This window comes from Hyperoodon ampullatus, assembly GCF_949752795.1.
Source record: "Hyperoodon ampullatus genome assembly, chromosome: 6".
Taxonomy (NCBI): domain Eukaryota; kingdom Metazoa; phylum Chordata; class Mammalia; order Artiodactyla; family Ziphiidae; genus Hyperoodon; species Hyperoodon ampullatus.
Genome location: NC_136919.1, coordinates 42,941,968 through 42,961,427, shown reverse-complemented (window position 1 = coordinate 42,961,427; position 19,460 = coordinate 42,941,968). Strand labels below are relative to the sequence as shown.

At 38.5% G+C, this 19,460-nt stretch overlaps 1 protein-coding gene across 3 annotated transcripts in view; it reads right to left on the bottom strand.

The window, feature by feature from the left end:
- Positions 1 to 6,961: 6,961 nt before the first annotated feature.
- AGTPBP1 (ATP/GTP binding carboxypeptidase 1) overlaps positions 6,962 to 19,460 on the bottom strand; it is a gene marked incomplete at both ends in the record, with an annotated part of 140,949 nt that continues 128,450 nt past the window's right edge. For all 3 annotated transcript variants that reach the window (XM_079705796.1, XM_079705797.1, XM_079705798.1), the window contains one exon: positions 6,962 to 7,139. In XM_079705796.1, coding sequence (XP_079561922.1) covers positions 6,962 to 7,139 — 178 coding nt within the window. The remainder of the gene's footprint in view (positions 7,140 to 19,460) is intronic.

The window sequence follows — 19,460 nt, the reverse complement described above, 5'->3', positions numbered from 1 at the left end:
GGTTTCGCTCTGCCCACCTACCTTGGGGACCCTGTGGTGCGTAGTGATAAAACAGTTGCGTATTTTTCCAGTGTCATCAAACTATCTACACAAGGCTGGCGGGGATGGCTCATTTGCAGAGGTGGCACAGGCCGTCGATTACTCCCTGTGAGAGAAGCACAGGGTAGTCGGCAAAGGGGCCGAGGGTGGGTCTGAGCCCCAACTCTGCTATATACTAGAAGTCCAGGTAAGTCATATGGCCTCTCTAAGCCCCACGTTCCTCACATATTAAATGGCAATGCTAATGTATCTGTTTATTAATAGTGTTTGAGTGGTGTTCAAATGAGGTAACCTTTAGGAAAGCACTTCTTAAACTTTAGAGCTGTTGAAATGCTCTTTAATCTATGAATCTTGTGTGGATGAAAGGCAGGGATCTGTAGTTCCAATCAGTGGGTGGATGGAAATTGGTAACTGAGTAATATTAAAGCTTTATCCCATTATATTTGCTCATTGGTCTGACTGATGTAACTCAACAAAGGGATCTCTGTTCCCTCTCAGCTTGCTCCCTGGGTCCATCTTGTTATATGATGCACCACTGAGGAGGTATTCACTTTCAATATTAATATTTCACAACACTTGTGTCCTCCATTACTACTACAGAGAACTTTCAAGATGCTGAAAAGTCAGCTGTTGGGATAATATTCTTTCTGAACAAACCAATAACAGGTCTCATCACTGGAGGAAACAATTCCTGAGTTTCAAGTAGGCAATGACAAAAATATGTCTTGTTTCTGGCCCAGTAAACTTTTCTGGCAGACACAAAGTAAAAATGAGTTTGTCTGACATGTTTGAGTGGATATCTGCTGGTCTTGCCTTCCCAGAGTATCTCTTCCTTTTAACACCTCTTAGGACATATGCTTTGGGTGGAGCCAGAAGGTTGCTGGGTTTCCAGGTAGGTTTCAGACATACACACCTGTGTAACAGACATATCTTTTCCAATAACAGAAAATTCAATTTTAAACAGCCTATGGTTTGAAGGTGATTTATAACTGACGCAATTGAGATTTCACATACAGCTTGACACAGGGCTCAGGTGAGAGAAAGACCCAGTTCCCCTCAAGGTCTTGCCTCTGTTCCTTCAACACTGGCTGTCTTGGGCACACTCTTCTCTCAGGGCTGTATGGTGGCTGCCAGCAGTATATCGTTGCTTACCAAGACAGGGTCTTTGTTCCAGCACTACCTTCGCAAGTCCCGACAGTCATTCTGTTTGGATTGGCTTAGATGGTGTGCCCGCCCCAGACGCTCAGCAGAAAGAACAAGCTGGCTGGCTCAGCTCAGGTCATGGGCTCCACTCTTGAAGTGGGTACCTCAGAACACACAGATCTTGAAGGCTGGTTAGGGAATGGGGAAACTGGATGTGTGCCCACAGCATCCTGTAAGTGATCTGGGTTAAACAGTGGTGTCGTTTTTGATATTTTTTCATCTTGTGTAGCTCTTCAGGAGGGGGAAATAAAGGTTGGCAAAGGTAGTTATCATTGGACACTCCTCTATATTAAATACAAATTATAATCCTTTAACAGCAAAATTTTTAGATTCCGAAATTTATCCTGTCCAATTCATGCACTGTTTCAAGTGCCCACATTTTGAAAGAAAAAGAAAACAGATGAAATGTCAAACATTTCTAAGAATTAAAAGGAGGAAAACAGGAGAAAAAACAATCATAGATAATACGAAGAATAGGAAAGCATAAGTAGTTTTAAAAAATAATGACACTGTATGGGTCGGGGTTTCGTACATAGCAGAGCAGCTCCCTCGCTGCGATCTATTGAAAGTCAGCCCTCGACACAAGAAAAGAAAAAAAAAATAATGACACTGTAAATAGAGTACATAACTTGACTTCACTATTTTACTATGAGCACTGAACATGAAAATACATTTTCAGTCTTAAAATTCTCTACTTAATCACACCTTCAGCTAGAGAAAAAAAGCTTACAGAGAAGTCAACCTATTTTCAAAGGTGTAGACTTTACATTTATTTATTAAACACTAGCCTTTCCACTTTAATTTCCAATAATGAGCATCTTTGCCTTTTATAATTTCTTCACATTTGCCATTTATCACAGATCTTTATGTGGCCTAAAAGTACACTAAAAATATTTGGCAGATCAGCATCATAATTACCCTGACTGGATTTTTCTTGCTGCTCACCTCATCTTTGCTGGGCACTCTATCAGTGGTGTCTTTGAGATGGAGAGTAGAATCCAGTTGATATTATAAAAATAAACCTTCCTAAATATTTGGAGCCATATCTCTTCAGCCCTTTAAAGCTGTCTGGGTTTACAGGTAGGAGGGCACTACAAATCCATTTCCACTTCACAGGGCTGAGTATGTTGTGTGCAGATGCACATCCACAGAGACCCCTTTAGTACTCACCAATGACAACCATGTCCCAGACTCCCAAATACCGCTCTGACTGGCCTGCATGATGCCTCAGATGCCACCATAACAGGGCCATTCACTTAGATTTAGGTACTGCATGTTTAGCAAACTCAAATTGAAAAAAACGTTGAATGACTCAATGCCCCCAGTAACCAGCCATGCTCTGAAGACTTGATCAGATTTGACAGAGGGTGCCAGCAGGTCCAAGAGCCTGAGTATAAAGAAGGCTTAGGAGGTAGAATGGGCAGAATAAATGGCCATGGGCCTAAGTTACTGTTCAGGGTCTAGAAAGAGGAGGCCACCACAAAGGCAGACCAGTATAGGTCAGTAGAAGTGCTTTATAAGTATCATTAATAGCGGAAAACAACTGAATTGTAACATTTCGAGGACTAAATCTTCAAAACACTAAGGCTCATAAAGAAAATGAGACTTTCTTCTTAGTTTCCTTTTTTCTATGCAGGAATTTGAATATGCTTTAACCAGAGAAATATTTACTTAATAATTAATGACAATATTCTGTCATGTAAAGTAGAATAGCCTTTCAATTAAAATATTGCTTCAACAGGTTTTTTGCTAATGGAGAGAACTAGGGTTTACATACAGGTACTAAACTTTCACCAAAATAAGAGAAAAATTCACTGATTTTCAATTAATATTTCGTAATGATTAAAATACATATGGGAAAATGAAAAGATTTAGAAAGATACATTTATAGTTTCATTACAGTAATTTATTTCTGGATCATGCACAAAAACAATTCCATTAGTACACTTATTGTATTATCCATTTCAGTGCTTATATTAATACGATCATCTTAATTTGCATACTTGAAATTCAGAAGTATCATATCCATTGCGGTTCATATGCTCTCCAAAGTGGAACTACAGCTTACTTATTTGTAATTAGGATTCAGACAAATGTCCATGTTTCTAAACATCACACAAAAACTGGCAAAAGTGGCAGAGACTGATTAAGAAAGATACTTAAATGCACAACAAAATCCTGTATTCAAACAACACTATGACTGCAATAAAGGAAAAGCCATTGTGAACCATAGGTTTTTGCCAGACAAATTTTATAAGCTCAAGAAAGACCGACCCTTGAGCTTTTAATATTCCTCATTTTGGGGAGAAAGGCAAAGAACAGCATCTCCTTCTTTGGTAAGAATATGAGGCTAGTTGTCAGGAGACCTGGGCTAAAGCCCTGGCTCTGTCCCTCAGTGACCCTGTGACCTCACCTGATCTCTGCCTATTTTCTCTATTCTGCAAATTAGCTTTTGCTCTCTGCAAACTGCGATGCTGAAAGAGCATCAGGTCATACCAGTGACTCTCACAGTTTGGCTCCTGCAGCATCACCACCTGAGAATTTTTAAGAAATGCAAATTTGGGGGACCCACCCCAGAAATCTGTGTTTTGAGAAGCAAGTCCAGGTGATTCTGATGCACACAATATATACCGTATACCAGGGGTCCCCAACCCCCAGGCCGCAGACCGGTACTGGTCCCCCGCCTGTTAGGAAACAGGCCGCACAGCAGGAGGTGAGCGGCGGGCGGGCGGGCCAGCAAAGCTTCACCTGCCACTCCCCATCGCTCCCCATAGCTCCCCGTCGCTCCCCATCGCTTGCATTAATGCCTGAACCATGCCCCCACCCCACCCCCACCCCCACCCCCGGCCCGTGGAAAAACTGTCTTCCATGAAACCGGTCCCTGGTGTCAAAAAGATTGGGGACCACTGCTATATACAGTTTGAGAACCACTGCATTAGATCAAAACTACAGTTAAGAAATTCACAGTTCTGAATTCAATGTAAATTAAATAAATCTAAATTCCATAATAGACTCAGTTTGTCGGCCACATTAATTTTCAGTATTATGGCACTGAAGGCACCTCAATCATTCTTTGAAAATCTAAAAAGACATAGCCACAAAGGTAAAATTTAGGGCCTTTTTAGCTACAAATAGCCTATGAAACTTAGTTTTACCCCTAATTAGGAAAGTTAGCATTTTAAAGTATTTTTTACTTTTCCAAAGCTATTTATTGTTAAAGAAAAAAGTCATTTCCTAACGATAAAGACCTTCTCTTCAATCTTGTGAATAATTATTTAATAAAAGGCATATTCAGGTTTGTGAATATACTAAAAGATATGCTTGATCTATAGAAAACATTATAGCAGTACATGGTAAGGGGTTTTTACACTGCTAACATAAGAAACACACGTTCTGAGTTATTCTGCACATTCTAGTAGCTGCAGTTGCCTTTCATACAAGACTACCTTGGTTTTTAATGTCTAGTTTTATAAGATCCAAGAGAAGTACACATACAGACATTGTGGCTCCATAATCCACCCTCTGAAAAAATTATAATTATATATGTAATTACTTTCTATATATAGAAATAATAACTTTATGAATTATTAGATAAATTATTAAATAAACAATACTTTACCTTGCTAAGGTATCCTCATCTTTCAGGTCACCACACATTAAGAGGGCTGGTTCAGTTTCACAATCTATTTAGTCTTTATTTTCTGACATCAATAAGAATTAGGCCATTTAGAGAAAAGACCTCATTATCAAGGCCCCTTGCTATGTTTTTAAACATGGTTCCTCTGACACCAAAAAGAAGCTACACTGTGGATGAAATGCCTCAAATAAAACAATGAAAATCATTGATTTGGAAAATGCAAAACTCTGAAAAATACTCTTTTATAATTTCTTTTCCATGATTACAGCTTTTTCAAAAAGGATTTTAGGGCTTCCCTGGTGGCGCAGTGGTTGAGAGTCCGCCTGCCGATGCAGGGGACACGGGTTCGTGCCCCGGTCCGGGAGGATCCCACGTGCCGCGGAGCGGCTGGGCCCGTGAGCCATGGCCGCTGAGCCTGCGCATCCGGAGCCTGTGCTCCGCAACGGGAGAGGCCACGGCAGTGAGAGGCCCGCGTACCACACAAAAAAATAAAAATAAATAAAAAAAAAAAAAAAAAAAAAAGGATTTTAAAAAATTCTCTTCTGGAATAAGTGAAGATAATGTTCCAAAACCAAAGCACCCAAGTCCTGGCAAGAGTCTGTTCATAAGTTATCTTTTTGGATTTGTTTTGTTACAACAGAAACTTAGTTCTTAAAGCACTTATCCAAAGACCCTGGACTTGTTTTATTTTACTTGAGGACAAAGACATTCCTGCAGCAGGACAGCTTAAACTCGGGAAGATGTCACTACAAGAAAAGGCTGAAATTCACTGCCATCTTCTAGGACTCGGTTACCAGTGTCAGCATGCCCTGAATTCACTTTAGCACATCTAATAACAGCACAGCTCAGGAGGTGCTATATAAGCTTCATATACATTTAACACTGGCTCATAGCCTCACTGAATTTTTAAAGCTTTTAAACAAACTGACTGCAGTGATAGACTAGGTGCAGCCATGAGACACAATTTTACAGAAAGGAACTGTTCAAGTATATTTTTTATGATAGATAGGTATACTTATACTATAAAAAACTTAACACTAGGGCTTCCCTGGTGGTGCAGTGGTTAACAATCTGCCTGCCTAATGCAGGGGACATGGGTTCGAACCCTGGTCCGGGAAGATCCCACATGCCTTGGAGCAACTAAGCCTGCGAGCCACAACTACTGAAGCCCGCATGCCCTAGAGCCTGAGCGCCGCAACTACTGAAGCCCACGTGCCTAGAGCCTGTGCTCCGCAATAAGAGAAGCCACTGCAATGAGAAGCCCAGACACCACAATGAAGAGTAGTCCTGGCTCACTGCAACTAGAGAAAGCCCACGCACAGCAACAAAGACCCAATGCAGCCAAAAATAAAGTAAAAAAACAAACAAACAAAAAACCTTAACACTAGTAAATTAAGCTTTTTTTTTTTTTTTTTAAATTTTTATCAATGTTTTCAGATGTCAGATTATCATAATATTCCCCCAAAGATTCTATAGACCAAATAATCTGAGCTGGTTAAAAAGGATGAAAAAATGAATGCAACATTTAATAGAGCTTTTATTTGTTTAACTTGGTAAATGTAGAATGTAATGGTTTCAAGGAAAACTCTGGAGTATTTCAGTCACAACTCAACAGTTAACATGATTTTGAAGAACACTCTTATCTTCACTATCTACCCACCCTTACACAGTCACATCTATAGGAATCCATGTACATACATATTAGTTTTCAACAACCCAGGATTCTCAACAACTCTAGAATTTAGATTTTATATTCTCACACACTTCAAAATTACCCATTTGATGCAGGATATAACCATAAGGAGATAAAAATTCATGCAATGATACTCAGGTTTTGAAAAAGTAAACCCAATATTTGATACTTCAATGCTATGTAAAGTGCATTGAATATCTAAAATAAAACAAGTGCCAATTTCATCATGAATTAATAACATACTTATTGTCTTGAAACCAAACAGGCCCAAGCTGCTTTCTGTCTTTCTGAGTCACCTCTCTATACACTCCTTGCTCTCAAACTTCCTGTGTAATGAAAACCAAGATATTTCATTTCTTCTATGCAGTTCACAAGAGATGGCAAAGGGCTCAAGGTAGGTATGATCTTGATAATTCAGAGTCAGAAAGTACGTCTTCTTGTGCAGAAGGTTCATAGTCTCCTGCATTTTCAGCCAATTCAATATCTAACTCATCATTACTTTCTGCACTGTAATCGACTTCTTCAAGGAATCGAGGTTCATCTTCATCCAAAACATAAGTGGTGGGGCTGTAGCCAAAGCACATGGAACACACAGATTTTGTTAGTTTTCAAGGCTCTAATACAAGATTATTGGGCCATACTGGATTAACTTTGATTTCAATATAATACAAGTAATTTGGGTTAATTTTTAAAATGTTACCCAAATGAACAAATTAAGAAATTTATAATAGCGGAAATCTATTGCATTGATAATAAAGGGTGAAATGCTGATTTCTAATTATCTGACAAGAGTGTCAATATATATGCTACAATTAGATAGCTACAAAAAACAATGAACTCGCTCATTAGGTTACTTCTTTGAAGGATTCCATCAATTTGTAGACTCTAAAAGTGTATTTTAATCACTATAAATCAAGTAACAGATAATTTCAACAGGCTTTATAAGAAACTGTGGTCTCTAATTGGTTCCTCCAGTAATGCCCTGAAACCACTTATTCTAAGGCTGTAAAGTAATTATTTGCCATAAAAACGGCCCATATACCCATCCTCACAGTTTCCACTGATCAAGAATAAAAATGAAAAACAAGTGAACACTCCATACCCAGATTAATTACTTTCCCTTGGGACACAGAAGAAGATATTTGCTAAAAGCACTAAGTGCTTCTAAATATTTCATTAGGCAGGTTGTTTGGGATTAAGACAACCCTTCCACTAGGGTAACATATTCTTTCCTCTTCAAAAAAATCACAGTATTCTGATTTCTCCCCATTTGGGAGATTTTACACACACACACACACACACACACACACACACACCCCCATATCAAAGACACACTACAGAAACATTTCAATGTCCCCATTTTGTGACCAAAACGATCTCAGCTTCATACAGCTATGTTTGTTTATATCCCACCTACTTCCCATTGCTGATACAATTAAAAGCTATAAAATCAGACAATAAAAGGGGAACAATAATCTTGTCAAATGAGCAGAGAAAGAGATGTTATTAGGCACCTAAAATGAAAGAATTCCTGCAACTGAATATTAAATTCAGTTCAGATATCTGGAAGTTTAAACAGGAAAGACAAGTTAATGGATTATATTGTTCTAATTTTCTGAGACAAGAAGACAAAACTCATCTGGTGAGAGTATCTTTTTTCCTAGAATTGTCTTAATCTTGTTAATTAAGGAAAAGAGAGTAACACATTGCAAAACCACCTTGATCTTATATAGTAAACTTCCTCTTAAACGCTGAGAGCTTGCACCATGATACAGTAGTCCTGATAAATCAAGCTGAGTGGTTTGGAAGATTGTGTAAGACTTTACAATACATCTAACATTCACAAGAACGATTTCACCATTATGCAACTAAAATATCATCACTCTGTTAGGTTTTTAGAAAAAAAAAAGTTGGATTAAAAAATTATTTGCCGGGCTTCCCTGGTGGCGCAGTGGTTGGGAGTCCGCCTGCCAATGCAGGGGACACGGGTTCTTGCCCCGGTCCGGGAGGATCCCACATGCCGCGGAGGGGCTGGGCCCGTGAGCCATGGCCGCTGAGCCTGCGTGTCTGGAGCCTGTGCTCCGCAACGGGAGAGGCCACAGCAGTGAGAGGCCCGCATACCGCAAAAAAAAAAAAAAAAAAAAAATTATTTGCCTTTAAAATGACAATTATTCTCTTTCTTTCTTTTGAAAAACTGTTAATTCATTCCATCTTGACCTTGGTGTTTCAAATTCTCAGGGTGTCCCAGGGAAGCTAAATACTAAAAAATTAATCAATTTGAACAAAGGGAAAGAGTTTAAAGAAAAAGCCTAGTCTTATAAACTGTAAGTCAATAAGGAAACTGAGGGAGAGGTTAATTTAGGGACAATAAAGATGCCCAGGATCAAGCCACAGAAGCTTCCAGAAAACAAGGAGACTTGGAGCTGGTATCAGATGCTGGCAAGAACTTTCAGACAGAGAAGCACAACCTGGAAGGCAAGCTACTGGAAATTTAGAAGAAATCCCACAATAAAGAACGTTCAGGGCTCTGGATACAGAAAATAATTTAAGACTGTAAGTTCTTGGTTTTGGCTTATTCATATGCCACCTGTGACATGAACTCCATTCACGTTCTGGCATCACCCATTCTAAGAGCCAGGAGTGGACTAGTTTCATATTCTTAGCCCACTGCTGTAACCCACACTGGCCCTGATATTTGACTCCTGTTTCTGTGGATCCTAACAAAATCATGTTCCTAGCCCAGCTTCATTAAGGACTACACCACAGCTGAAATATTCGGTACATCCTGCAATGGTAACGGGGCCATCAGTGCTAACTTATGGTGGGGAGCGGGGCAGAGGGGACAGGAGGGGTCAGTAGATCTGGGTTTAAGGAGCTAGGGGGATACTGAGATGGGGAAAGAAAAGGAAGAATACAACCCCCATCACTCACTGAAAGCAGCCTTCTTACTGGCATTTTAGATGTTCTTTTTTTAAAGCCCACCCTGCCCTTTCTCTATACACGCCCTTTGTACCCTGCACATTCTATCTGATGCTTCTCATATGCATTTGAAACCATCTATTGAGGGCCTGTCTTCTCAGTACTAAAGCATAGGTGTCTCTTGGCACCTCCTGCCGGTCGGCTCCCAGACTACCTGATACACTGTAGCCCTGAACAAATGTTTTCTGAGCTCTATGAGAAGCCGCAAGGTTGACAAGATCATCCATTTTCATATCACCCAATCCCAGTGATTTTACCTTAGTGAAAAAACTTAAGGCACAAGATCAGTCCTAACAACTCAGCTTTACTTTTATTAATAATTCCAACATATGTTTTGAGTGCCTTACAACTCAGGAAGTTCCTGCACACACATGATCTCACAATAACCTTCACTTCAGAGAAAGACTAAGGTAATTTGCCCTAGTGTTATAAAACAATCCCTTTATATCAGCAGACAGGAATTCAAATATTATTTTAATCATAAAAAAAGAAAGTCTAATTTTTTTATTGGGGTATAGTTGTTTTACAATGTTGTGTTAGTTTCTACTGTACAGCGAAGTGGAGTTCCCTGTGCTATACAGCATGTTCTCACTAGTTGTCTATTTTATACATATGAATGTATACGTGTTAATCCCAATCTCCCAATTCATCCCACCTCACCTTTCCCCTCTTGGTGTCTAATCAACATTTAATTATTTCCCATCACTACTACGTTGCTTTTCCCACCACTACTTCCTTGTTCCCCTCATTTTCTTCACAAATGTTTACTCCTTTTGCCCTGTTTTTGTTTCATTCTAATAGCTGTTCCCTATATACCTGCCTTAATATCCTTCTATTCTGGGTTTTAGAAACATTTCATTCTAAAAGAGAAGAGCATTTTAATTCAAAAACAAATCCTCCTCATGCTGCTTCAGGGAAAATATCAAAACTTTCCCCCAAAGGGCATTCTCACAGGACAACTCATTGAAATTCTCTGTTGTATGGTATCGTTATGATGTGGAAAAGGTTTATAATTCTGCTTCATTCAGATTCAGAAAGTTTTCTGGCTATCCTTATGTTAAACTATTAAGCACTGCACAAAATTAAACCTAAAAAATTCAGTGTCTCCCTCAAACGTACACTCATCTGCTGCCATTACAGCTGTTCTGACATCCAAGACACCAGAGTGTAGACCCTCAGCTCTGTTACCTGTTACCCTCAGCTCTGTTACAAGCACAGAGGAAACATGGAGTCAGCAAGTCTGGGTTTGTGCCTCTACTCCTCTGTTAATCAGCTGTGTGATCTTGAACAAGTCACTTTCTCCAAGCACTGGTTTTTCTCAAGGGTATAGCGGCGCCACCACCTCACAAAGTGGTCTGGCTCAAATTAGATAGTAAATGGGAAAGCATTTGAAACTCCTAAGCTGCACAAATATAAAATGTTATTATGACATTAATAAAACCTACCTTGTTAAAGAAAAAAGTAAATGAATCTTTCTCAATTCCTGAAGAGTCCAGGTGATGGGCTGCCCCAAGCCCAGCAGACTAAAAACGCTGCCTTACCTTTGTAACTCAGGATCCTCCCTTAACCCTGCACTCTTTTACAATTCTGAGACCAACCTACCTGTTTTCAGACAGTAAAATTAAAAAAAAATAAATGAAGATACCCTGGGGGAGAATTTCTGAAACTTATTTACAAACAGAAAAATATTCCATTGCCCACATGGTCAGAAATTTGTGACTTGCTGACTGTGTCTTTCTTGTGTTGAAATGTTAAGTCTAAGGTGAAAGAAAATCTCTATCTGCACAAATATTGGAGAGTATTTTACTTATATAATTTGATTCCTACCCTATAGCCTCTACTAAATATCACAAAGTTAACAAAATTATCGATAAAAAACACAAATAACAACTTCTGTCAGTCTTAAGTGCCACGGCATATATATAAGTACTTGCATACACATTCACATGCAACACACACACAGAGTGTACAGAATGTTTAAAAAGAGATTATTTATCTATTCGGAAAAAAAAAAAAGAAAGTCAGTTGCTAATTTACTGATACTTTGTTGGAAAAAAAGTGTAACAGTTGCCTTTGGTTAACAGTAAGTCACTAAACTCCAACTTAGTTTGCTATTGATCTAAAAACACTCCTTGTGCATAATGAGAGCGTTAAATGGTTAATTCTCAAATAATACAGGACAGCTCCAAAAACTGAAACCATTCCCTTTCAGTAATTTTGCTTAGTCATTTGGAAGATGCAAGATATAAGGAAAGTACAGGGGAATTTTGGAGTTAGACGCAGATGCAATTCCTGGTTCTGTCAGGAATTACTAGATGGATGACCTTGATAAATTCATCTCTGAGCCTCGATTTACACACATATGTAGAGGGGTTACAATTCCATCTGTCTCTGGTCATTCTCAGTAGAACATTAAAATCTCTGATATAACAATCCAACTTAACAGAAATTCGGAATGCGCACGCATGTTGGGGATCCCAAGACCACCCCAGGTTTAGTGATTTGCTAGGAAGATTTACAGGGTTCAGCACGGAGTTGTATTCAAAGCTATGACTTATTACAGTGAAAGGATACAAAGAAAAATCAACCAAGAGAAAAGGTGCATAGGGCAAAGTCCAGAGGAAACCAAGGGCAGGCAAGGGCAGTGGCTAAGAGGCAGGGTAGTCATCAGAGCTTTCAGCAATTTCAAAAGAATGCAGGCAAAAATTGGAGTTCAACAAACACATGAAAGAATGCTCAACATCATTAATCATTAGAGAAATGCAAGTCAAAACTACAATGAGATATCATCTCACACCAGTCAGAATGGCCATCATCAAAAAATCTAGAAACAATAAATGCTGGAGAGGGTGTGGAGAAAAGGGAACACTCTTGCACTGCTGGTGGGAATGTGAATTGGTACAGCCACTATGGAGAACAGTATGGAGGTTCCTTAAAAAACTACAAATAGAACTACCATATGACCCAGAAATCCCACTACTGGGCATATACCCTGAGAAAACCATAATTCAAAAAGAGTCATGTACCAAAATGTTCATTGTAGCTCTATTTACAATAGCCCGGAGATGGAAACAACCTAAATGTCCATCATCGGATGAATGGATAAAGAAGATGTGGCACATATATACAATGGAATATTACTCAGCCATAAGAAGAAACAAAATTGAGCTATTTGTAATGAGGTGGATAGACCTAGAGTCTGTCATACAGAGTGAAGTAAGTCAGAAAGAGAAAGACAAATACCGTATGCTAACACATATATATGGAATTTAAGAAAAAAAAAATGTCATGAAGAACCTAGGGGTAAAACAGGAATAAAGACACAGACCTACTTGAGAATGGACTTGAGGATATGGGGAGTGGGAAGGGTAAGCTGTGACAAAGCGAGAGAGAGGCATGGACATAGATACACTACCAAACGTAAGGTAGATAGCTAGTGGGAAGCAGCCGCATAGCACAGGGAGACCAGCTCGGTGCTTTGTGACCGCCTGGAGGGGTGGGATAGGGAGGGTGGGAGGGAGGGAGACGCAAGAGGGAAGGGATATGGGAACAGATGAATATGTATAACTGATTCACTTTGTTATAAAGCAGAAACTAATTAAAAAAAATTGGAGTTCAGAGCTGCGAAGTTTCCTGAAGGAAGGGAGTTACAGAGGTGTGACCCCCAACAATTCTGACCTAGAGGTATTTGACAAATTCTTAAAATACACAATGCAAGAAACGGAAAAGCAAAGCAGAAAGCAGAAAAACAAATAAAACAGAAAATAATAGAATTTTTGGCAGTCTTGTGGTGCTAAGGAAAGGAGAAACACTGGGCCTTCAATTGTGACCTCTGGAGGGCTACAGCTTAGAAAGGGGGGAGGGGTGAACCGAGGATTACACAAGCTTCATAAGTTTTGCAAACCCATCTCAAGTCAGCTCAGTTCCTCACTCATTTGGGGCGATCTGCCCTATTCTACGGCCTGCCGGAGGACAGAATGAATCCTCTTTGAATGAATATGTGCTCTTCTTATTCTGATATATTATATTCTTATTTTGAAGTCTCAAATAGACACCTATGTGAGAAGAATAACTTCATTCTTTGAAGAGCCTACCAAGAATTTAACACATAAATATCTATAAATGTATCTGGTCATCAAATGTCTTGTCCAGGCAAGACTTAGAGACTAACAATGACTAACTTGACACCTACCTGAATCTCAATGATAAGGATGATCGTTGCCTCCTCTTATGATAAGCCTCAAAGCTTTCATTATAGTCAAATCTGGCCTGTGGTCCTAAGTGCTCACTTAAGTCCCAGTTATTTTTCTAGATGATTTCAATTTCCTCTGTAGTTGTGGGTACAACAGCATTTCACTGACTTAGTACAAATGCACAAATGGTTCACTTTTAGTTATAAGCAACTATGATTTCCAGGGGACTTGGAAGTTGTGATATTATCTTCAATTACATGGAATGGTTTATCTGCCTAGAAAATATTCCAATAGCAATTATAGCTATAAGAATTTTCTACGTGGTAGTAATAAATGACTCTCATATGCAAATCAGACTCAAATATGTGCATCACAGTCACTAAAAAGGAAGATCCATTTTCAAGATTAGCTTGATTAAATGGTAAACTGTACATTAAAAATGATGCACATTAATATTAGGAAGCTTTACTATACTAGATATTGCTGTGAACATTTGGCCACAAATGATCTATACTGACAGAGACTCTCCTTGACCAAACTTGAGGCAGGGTCCTCTGAGTCCTCTGACTTGGCCCTGACCTGGGTCTCTGTCCTTAGTTCAGTGGCTCTGCCTGCTTACTCCAGGTTTAGCAAGAATCTTGCTGAGTCTGTTATTCCCTTACTCTCGGTATCTGATCACCCCGGCCTGCTTTCAGCAAAAATTCTGTCATGTCCGTTTACCCAGAATCTCCCTTACCCCTGATGTTTCCTCTTAGCAATTTTCCATCCACAAATCCCCACTCCATACCTCAGCTATAAATCTCCACTTTTCCATACTGTATTCAGAGTTGAACTCAACTCACCCCTACTGCAAAACCCCACCATAGCAGTCCTCCTGAATTAAGTCTGCCTTGCTGTTCTTTAACAAGTATCATGAATAATTTTTTTTCTTTAACAATATTAATTTAACTTTCTTGGAAGAAAAAGTTCTTATATACTTACAAATAAACACTAGCTTCACATAAAGAAAGTGTGGATAATATGGAGGTTACTATTTCATTCTAATGTTAATAGTGTGCAGCAATCAATATCTTTGTATTACTTTACCAATAACTTCCAGCTATCCTCTCTTATATTTCTAAGGACAGGGTAGAGCCTTCAACCAAGAACATTATGAAGTTAACTGGTCCATAGACCTGTACTCATTCCCTGTACCTTAGTACAAATGTACTCTACATTTATCAAAACACATCAAATTAGATTTTTTTTTTTTTTTTTTTTTTTTTTTTTTTTTTTGCGGTATGCGGGCCTCTCACTGTTGTGGTCTCTCCCGTTGCAGAGCACAGGCTCCGGACGCTCAGGCTCAGTGGCCATGGCTCACGGGCCTAGCTGCTCCGCAGCATGTGGGATCTTCCCAGACCGGGGCACGAACCCGTGTCCCCTGCATCGGCAGGCGGACTCCCAACCACTGTGCCACCAGGGAAGCCCCCAAATTAGATTTTTAAAGAAGCATTCACACAAAATAGAACTAATGTTAAGCATGTTTTAAAGGCTTTCTTCAGCTTAAGTCCTATTTATTTTATTAGTTGCATTAGGAAAAATTTCTCATCAACTTTTCTTATGTCTTTGTATATGCACAAAAAGGAATTAAGTAGTGATACATGGATGAATCTCAAAAACAAAGGTAACTGAAAGAAGCCAGACACAAAAGGTCACATATTGTATGATTCCATTTATTTGAAACATCTAGAATAGGTTAATTCATAGAGGCAGAAAGCAGATTAGTGGTTCAGGGGCTGAAAATGCTGCTTAATGAGTATGAAGGTCTCCTTCGTGGGTGATTAAAAAAAGTTTTGGTACTAGACAGAGGTGATTGATGGTTGCAAAATATTGTAAACAAACTAAATATTATTAAATTGTTCACTTTAAAAATGGTAAATTTCATGCTGTGTGAATTTCACCTCAATTAAAAAAAAAACAGGTCCAAATACAGTTTGATTATAAGACAGTAAGTAGGCTTCATTTAAATATGGCTATATTTTTATTACAATAAAATACTGTATAGAGTTTGGTATTTTTCAACTTCACTTTCCCATAATGTTTCAAACATACTTAAACTTAAAACCATATGCCTATTATCCTGAAATTTAGTCACCATCACAATTTCCTAATGAGAAGTATTGTTAAATGCTTTATCAGTTCTCAAATCCTTTAAATGAGGGTCACTGAGAATACTGCTTAGTTCAGGTAACAGGTAAAGTAAAAACATTTTTGCTAAGTTCAAAAACACTATATAGCTGTGTATGGTCAGGCCACTCAAGATGGCTGTTCTCTTGCTCCCTGTACATCCCCCACTCAAGGAGTGCCTGCCTCACCCACATCCTATTGGCATGACTGACCTTCCCTCTTAATCACAGAGCCTAATAAGTAACTTGCCCCACACCCCATCCTCCCACCCCTACCCCAGCTTAGTGATCTTCTACTCTTCAGATCAGAATGGCTCCACCTGCTAGTTTATCAAAGGGGCTGTGAGGGACAGGCTCTTCTGCTGGTTTCCCTGGTAACTGGTGAGCCAACCTGATGCCAATTCTCTGTGTAACTGGTAACACCCACCCCCACCACCGGTAGCAAAGACTGTAGGCATGTCCTGCCTGCTGTCTCTTTCCAGGACCTCGCATCAGACATGTAAGAGTCACTATCCAATAAACCAAGGATGTCTCTAGCTGTCTCTGGGCTCGCTCTTTGGTTTTAAGGCTGGGCAATTACAAGGCGTGCAGGCCTGTAGGGTGTAGCCTAACAAGCTTTAAGTTTTTAAATGAGTTCTACCAACATTCCCAGCTTTGACCTAAAAGAAACACACCCCCTAGGAAAGACATAATGCAGACTTAAGTGTTGTATGAAATGGAATTTTTATTACATAACAAATACAATTGGGTAAAATTAAAATGATTTGTTCATGGCAATTTCCAACAAATGCCTTAAGAATATAAAACATAATTAATTTTCAACCACAGGCTTCACTGAGAAGCAAGTTCTATAACTTATGGTAAACATAGTGGACCTCAAAGGCCACTAAGATGATGGGAAAAAAAATAACTTTTTTAAAAATGATAAACCCATAAAAAAAGAAAACTGGAGGGGAGATAATAGCAAAGAAGAGATATCAACAAAATGTTGGAGGATGGAGGAAGATGGATGAAATTAGTAGGCTTGAGTTCCAACTTCCTCCAATTTGCTGAGCATCTACAGTAGGGGAAGCCAAGGAAAAAATGCCGATTTGTATTACAAAGCCCTAGAACAGTTCAGGAATTGAAGATAATGGTTATATGGGGGAACTGAAAACAGAATTGGTTAAAAGGTATTATAAAGAGCAATTAGATCTTTAGATCCCCTTGCTTGGGCCATGCCCTAGTTCAAAGAGATGGAAAGTTGACTTTCTAAAGACTTTTTGTCAGAGAGGCTACTCACTTAGGGCAAAAGGCAGAAATGGGGTAAAGGTGAGGAGAGTAAGTGAAAGTCTGCTCAAAATAAGTCCTACTAGGCTCCCAGAATGCTGGCTTATGCGCCTGGGCAATATTTCTCAATTTTTAAAAATCATCCTCCTGAGTTCTTTTGGGTTTTTCCCCCCTAATCCCCCCTTAATTAACTACAATTAAGAATTAAAACGATAAATTTCACATCAGATTAGACCCAGCTAAAGGAAGCATGGGTGAATTAAACGTTGGTTAGAAAAAACATCCAGAAAAAAGCAGATGGACAAAAGAATAGAAACTTATTCAAGACAGTAAAAGACACAGAGGATATAGTAAAAAGGTCAAACTTAAAAGTAAATGGAGGGGCTTACCTGGTGGCACAGTGGTTAAGAATCAACCTGCCAATGCAGGGGACATGGGTTCGAGCCCTGGTCCAGGAAGATCCCACATGCCATGGAGTAACTAAGCCCATGCACCACAACTACTGAGCCTGCAAGCCTAGAGCCCATGCTCTGCAACAAGAGAAGCCACCACAATGAGAAGCCCACGCAGCGCAAGGAAGAGTAGCTCCCGCTCACCGCAACTAGAGAAAAGCCCATGCACAGCAACAAAGACCCAGTGCAGCCAAAAATAAAATTAATTAATTAAAAAAAAAAAGTAAATGGAGTCCCAGAAAGAGGAAGATAATGGAGCAGAATCAATGTTTGAAGAGAAAATGGTTAAGAATTTCCCCAAACTGATAGAAGACATCAAGCCACAAATTTAAGAAACCTTGTGAATCCCAAGCAAAATAAATAAAACCACATCTAACATAAACCCCTAAATAACTAAAGACTAAGAGAAATTCATAAAAGCAACTTAACCTTAAAAGATAGATCACATTCAAAGGGGCAACAATCAGACTAATGGCTGACTTGACAACTCAGTGGTGGAAGATTGAAGACAATAGAATGATCCCTCAACATGCTGAAAAACCTTTCTCTATCCAAAAAAACACCCCTGAAAAATGAAGGTGAAGACTTAAGGGTATTCTATGAGTAGAAGAAAAATGACCCCAGACAAAAACTGATACAAAGAAAGAAATGAGAAAAGGGGCGGGGAGTGGTGAGGCAGTAAATGTGTGGTGAGATCCAATGACTGCATAAAACAGTAATAACAGCTACAAAGTGTACAATGCTCATAGTATACTCTATCTGACAACAGCAGTACATATATTGAGAGGGGGTTAAATGGAGTTAACATATGAAGGATCTTATATTGTTCCAAGAGACAAAAATTCACATTTATATTGAGTTTGAATATAAATACGAATATATTTTTATATAATATAAATGTAAAAAGTTTAGTTTAAATAAATCAAAAAGAAATCTTTTCAAAAACACAGCGCAAGTGGAACAAACAAAGCAAATAATAAGCAGGTAGACTGAAATCTAAATATGTCAATAATTACAGTAAATGTAAATGAACTAATGTTCCAATTAAAAGATAACTGTCAGACTAAAATTTTACAAAAACAACTATATTCTGCTTACAATATATTCACATATAAAGAGACAGAAGGTTAAAAACAAACACTAAATGAAAAGAAAGCTAGTTATAGCTTATATACATGTAATACCAACATGGTTAAAGAATCTGTCTGCTTTTTAATATAAAGTCTTATATTCAGAAGTTTTAAGCATTCCAAGTAAAATAATTTTACAGATCAGTAGTTTTTAAGCTTTGTTCAACTTCTAATTGATTTTTAGATTCCAATTATTGTTTATAAAACTAAAGTATCTTCTATTAAATGAAGCAATGGTATATATACTAAATGGAACAACTGGGAAATTATTTTTCATAATTATCAAAGATTCACTTTGAATAAGTCTCTTACCTTTTTCTTGTTTATTTAAACAAACTCAAATGCTATGTGCCAAATACCTACGGGTTTATGGTGTTGTGAAGACTAATTATTTGTCATCTATAAATGAGTCACTGATTACCTTGACAAAGGCATTTAATGTTTACTATTCTTGCTTCTGCAATTATTCCAAGCTTACTTGATATAACTTGCCTATAGAAAATAAATTAGTTCAAAACAAATAGATACTCTATCTTGAGAAACAGTTAAACCTGAGGAAGATAAAATTAAATTGAGGGCTACTATGTGGAATAAAACCATCCACATTGTACACAGAAACAAAAGCATAAATTTGACAGGGGAAGATGGGTTTGAAAGATTTTTAAGGGTCAACTCACTAAAAAAAAATGGGAAGGACTTA